General features: G+C 42.8%; 1 protein-coding gene across 1 annotated transcript; it reads left to right on the forward strand.

Moving 5' to 3' along the window:
* The first annotated feature begins 2165 nt into the window (after positions 1-2165).
* Positions 2166-4703, forward strand: LOC115138999 (potassium voltage-gated channel subfamily F member 1-like). The gene has a single exon (XM_029676175.2). It carries the CDS (start codon positions 2315-2317, stop codon positions 3776-3778), a length of 1464 nt encoding a protein of 487 aa, XP_029532035.1. The 5' UTR covers positions 2166-2314; the 3' UTR covers positions 3779-4703.
* Positions 4704-5744: the final 1041 nt, after the last annotated feature.

The following is a 5744-nucleotide window of genomic DNA, read 5'->3' on the forward strand; positions in this document are numbered from 1 at the left end:
CAATCAGAGACAACGATTGACAGCTGCCTCTGATTGGGAACCATACCAGGCCAAACACCTAGAAATATAACACACAGAATCAAAACATAGAATGCCCACCCCAACTCAAGGCCCTGACCAAACTAAAATAGAGACATAAAAAAGGAACTAAGGTCAGGACGTGACAGTACGGCTGACTTGGTTAAATAAATGTGGTTTCTACTGACAATTGAGATGTGGTGGTTAATTTCTTTACCATCAAATGCAGAGAGAAAAACTTATCACACAAGTCAGAGTTATACTTAAACTACATTTTTATTCACTTATTAATAAGGGTGCAGGTCAATACAACACACACATATAAAGTGAATCGATTGAGTGCTCTACAATAATGAAGGCTGGTCGAAGAATCACCCTCAGATGATTCGTTGAGAGCCCCGAAACCAAAGTATTGTAATGAAACTGGCAAGGAGCAGGTCTCGAACCCTCGACCTTCTAGCCCGAAGTCCAGCGCGCTATCGACTGTGCCGCAAAAGCATGCTCGTGCGGCAGAGTAGATATCCACGCTTATAAACCCAGGGTCGTTACACTACTCCCTCCTTTCAAAGAGCGCGTCCTCGCGCTAGCTTGCAACTCAACGTCTTATAGGTACGCGCTCACCGGTCAAGCACAAGCACTGTCGTGGATGCAAGGTCCGATCACTTCTGACACCAATGTAATGAAACAGGTAAGGAGCAGGTCTCGAACCCTCAACCTTCTAGCCCAAAGTCCAGCGCGCTATCGACTGGGCCGCAAAAGCATGCTCGTGTGGCAGAGTAGATGTCCGGCTTATAAACCCTGGGTCACTTGATCACTTAGGTGGTCCTTCATGCAAAACTTTGTCATCAGACTTTGTCATCAAAGTCTGGCATTCTCTGGATTTATGTTGCTTTCAAGACAAATGGGAACTCAGAAAAAACAAGGTTGAATCATGATGTCAGTGATCTTCAGGTCGCAGCTCTAGAAAGAGGCACGGGTTCCCGACTTGGAATTCTGAGTTGGATGTCCGTTCAAAACCTATTTCCCAGTTCCCGAGTTTCCAGTTGTTTTGAAGGCAGCAGAAGTCATGCTGGGTTCACAGCATGGCTAAATATTGAATGTTTATCATTTTAAGCTTGATAAATAGACCTTTAACCCAGACTTTGACCACACACCACTCCAATGAATAGCAGGCTAGTGATTGCTTTACAATTCTTGCAGTTAGCTACTGATTCCTTCCAAACCACTCAATGTTGAATTTGCGATTTCAACTTGTGTTTATGTCCAATGCACCGATATGTTTTATCTCTAATTTCTCTTCATAATTTCTCTTCATATAACAACGTTTGAAAAGGATTTGTAAGTAGATTTTCGACTTGATTCGTGATGACTGGACTGCTAGCTTGCTAGCTAAGATTTTGAAAGTATGATGTTGACATGATCAGTCCATTCAAAGCTGTGGTAGATATAACGTGATTTGACGTAATTTTATCTATGACCAATGACCTTGAGCCTTTTTGGATGGGCACTTCTAATGTAACTCCATGGCAGCACCCAAGGGGCTTGAATTTTCGAGCTCTCCCCGTAGATTTTGCGATGACATAGTGTCCCCATGAATGAGAGAACACTGAGCCAATCACGGCGCAACTAGAGAACATTACCAACCCGATGTTCCTCACCCCCACAGACAGCACTGACCTAGGCTGAAACACCTGCATTTTCGAGATGACTTACTCCAGAAAATAAAGAGACCATGTTTGTATGTGGCTTTATTAACTAAATTATAATATTTTTTTTACATTGTTTGCAAACTGATATGTGATACGTATTATTGTCAAAATAGCATGCAAAACAGGTAGCCCCAACTGCCCTTAATGACGGGTCGCCACTGTACTCACATCATATCACCTCACTTCAACCATACGGAATAATTGTGTTAATTGCCCATGCCGGTTTGGTAAATTCAAAACTTCAAGCAGAGTAATATCCTCCCACAGAGGATATCCGCCCACAGAGCTCAGAGGCGCAGCAGCAGTGTGTGTCAGTGTGAGTGTGTGTGTGAGAGAGAAAAAGAGCGAGAGCGAGAGAGAGAGAGAGAGAGAGAGAGAGAGAGAGAGGAGAAATGAGAGACAGAGAGCGAGATTACTTAATTGCTGCTTTGGTAATGGGAGAGCACAGAGCGGGGTTTTGCGCAATGGCTTTCCTCCTTTTTAAAATTTAGTATACTTTATAGGCTACCTGCACTTTAAACTGTTCATGCACATGAAACACAAGTCTGTTGATTACATTTCGACATTTTCGACGCCAAAAATAGCCTATGACAGCAGGAAAGATGTGGACTATACCCAAACCCCGATATAGGAACTACAACAGCTTGGACACGAGGGATGAAGCCGAGATAGCCGTGAACATTGGCGGGGTGAAGCTCGTTTTATACGGGGATGTGCTTAACCGCTACCCGGAGAGTCGACTTGCAGAACTTATCAACTGCTCAACACTGAATTATGACATTATCTACTCACTTTGTGATGACTACGACCCCGGTAAAAGGGAGTTTTATTTTGACCGGGATCCTGACGCTTTCAGATGTATCATTGACGTGTATTACTTCGGTGAGATTCACATCAAACGAGGAATCTGTCCCATTTGTTTTATTAAAGAGATGGAATTCTGGAAAATTGACCAAAGCTATTTGGACGAGTGCTGTAAAAGTGACTTGACTGAAAAGGAGGAAGAGCTGGCTGAGATTGCCAACAAAGTGAAGCTTATCTTGGATGATCTAGATGTAGTCCCTTCTGTCAACCGCTCAGTGCGGTACCAAAAGTTCCTTTGGAAACTCATGGAGAAACCGGAATCCTCATTGCCTGCGCGCATTATCGCCATTGCATCTTTCCTCTTCGTCCTTGTGTCATCCTTGGTGATGTGCGTGGGTACCATTCCAGAAGTCCAAATGGAGGACGACGAGGGAGACCTTGTGGAACACCCAACGCTGGAGGCCATCGAGACAGCCTGCATAGGCTGGTTCACCGTAGAATATCTGCTGCGTTTTATGTCCTCCCCAAACAAACTGCACTTTTTCCTATCCTTTATGAACATAATAGACTTCATGGCTATCATGCCCTTTTACGTGGTGCTGACCCTAACTTACCTGGGTACGGCCATGATGGATCTGGCCAAGGTCCAGCAAGCGGTCCAGGCGCTTCGCATCATGCGTATTGCCCGGATCTTCAAACTGGCGCGTCACTCCTCCGGGCTACAGACTCTCACCTATGCGCTGAAGAGGAGTTTCAAAGAGCTGGGGTTGCTCCTTATGTACATGGGCATAGGGATATTCGTGTTCTCAGCACTGGGCTACACCCTGGAGCAAAGCCACCCGGAGACCCTCTTCAGTAGCATCCCACAGTCCTTCTGGTGGGCTATTATCACCATGACGACCGTAGGCTATGGAGACATTTACCCCAAAACCACGCTCGGAAAGTGCAACGCAGCCATCAGCTTCCTGTGTGGGGTGATAGCCATCGCGTTGCCCATTCACCCCATTATCAACAACTTCGTTATTTTTTACAATAAGCAGAGATTGCTCGAGACTGCGGCCAAGCACGAGCTGGAGCTCATGGAGTTGCAGTCTAGCGAGGACTCAATGGTGAAGGCCACGCGCAAGTCGGGCGCATTGGAGAGCTCTATGCGCACCTCGCGTAGTGATAATTCTATACCACTTATTGAGGAATCAACCAGGACTTTGAAGTCGAAAAAGTATTGCTCCGAAACAGAATCGTTTTAACTTGACATAGACATAGGCCTATTGTATAGTGACGTGTTTCTATTCGACGAGGTATTTCCTCCTGTAGCTTCTACACAGTAAATCAAGGATAGTTGAAATCACAGTGTTAAAAACATTTGGGTTAAATTGACTCTACTAGGAGTTATTTTAACCCCCAAGAGAGTGATATGCTCTGTGGAGTTAGTGTTGATAACTGGAGTTGAATTTCCCAGCTTGCTCTGTTGAAGCTTGATTTATTAAATTGTTTGTTTCAATATCTGTGTTTTTGCATGCACATTGGTTGTTTTTTTATCTTATGCTACACAAATATAAGAAACTTAGATTTTTCTAAACTAATCCAATCGGTAAATGGTTGGATTTCTAGCAACCAGTAGTGAGATAGTTGTTCCAGTTTATATGGTGTAGTTGGTAGTCTCCATTGTACTGTATTTTCTTCCCTATCATGACAGGTGTTCTATAAGCAAATTATGGGGATGTAAAATTGTTGGATATCTTCCTGCAAGTTGGATTCCAGTAGAGATTTCATTTCACATTACAAACCACCATAATGTGAAACATTAAGAAATATTCATATATGTTTTTAACACCCTTATAACACAAAGGAAGTAAACCGAAAGAGAAATGTACTCTGCTGGAGGTGATTGTTAATTCAAAACAACACTGAAAATAGTAAAATGTCAATTGGTGTTACATTTAAGCAACTCTCTTGAGAGTTGGAAATTTACTCCATTTAGTGTTGTTTTAAATCCCAAAATATCAACACCATGATCAGAGTAGTTTTAACACAAAATGGGGGTGGAACCATATAAACCCCCAAATAGTGTTACATTTCACTCCATAGGAGTTGAATTCACTCTTGTGATTTTACCATGTACATGTGGGTCTGGTGACTCTAGTCAGTCTACAGCAAACATCAAGAATTGAGTTTTTCGGGGAGAATTGTAATTGTATTTATTCAATTAGCATCGAATAAAGCGTTTGCATGAGAAACATTGAAATAGACCTGAGTGTCCAACTCTGGAGACATAGGCGTACTAATGTGGAGCTTAACCACCCCATTGCCATTTCTTCTGAGGAAAGTCATTTTGAAATACAGTGCTCACTCCTGAGTGTCATGTATTGTTCCTATGTCTTTGATGTTTGTACAGGGGGATGCCTGCAATTATTATACCGGTGCACAGACCTTTTATGCACAGATAGCCTAATGGGTATTTTTTAAATCCTCAATGCAATTTAAACATTTTATGCATTGGCTTGTCTTCTGGACCTGCAGTGGAAAGAATGGCTTTTTGTTTTTTATCTGAGGTACATAAAATACTAGCCTCGTAATTACCAGACTAACATTCATATAAGCTTGCAAGATCAAGCAGCTTGCAAGGCTAATGAATATATAGTGAACAAAAATATAAATGCAACGTGCAAAAATGTCAAAGATTTACAGTTCATATAAGGAAATCAGTCAATTGAAATACATTCATTAGGCCCTAATCTATGGATTTCACTGTTGGTCAGAGATACCCCCAAAAAAGGTAGGGGAGTGGAAAAGAAAACCAGTCAGTTTCTGGTGGGACCCCCATTTGCCTCATGCAGCGCGACACATGTCCTTCGCACAAAGTTGATCAGGCTGTTGATTGTGGCCTGTGGAATGTTGTCCCACTCCTCTTCAATGGCTGTGCGTAGTTCCTGGATATTGGCGGGAACTGGAACACGCTGTTGTATACGTTGGTCGCCCACATGACGCCATACACATGGTCTGCAGTTGTGAGGCCGGTTGGAAGTACTGCCAAATTCTCTAAAATGACGTTGGAGGTGCCATATTAACATTAGAAATGAACATTCAATTGTCTGGCAACAGCTCTGTTGGACATTCCTGCAGTCAGCATGCCAATTGAACAGTCCCTTAAAACTCAAGACATCTGTGGCATTGTGTTGTGTGGCAAAACTGCAAATTTTAGTGGCCTTTTAT

Source organism: Oncorhynchus nerka, linkage group LG12 (assembly GCF_034236695.1).
Source record: "Oncorhynchus nerka isolate Pitt River linkage group LG12, Oner_Uvic_2.0, whole genome shotgun sequence".
Taxonomy (NCBI): domain Eukaryota; kingdom Metazoa; phylum Chordata; class Actinopteri; order Salmoniformes; family Salmonidae; genus Oncorhynchus; species Oncorhynchus nerka.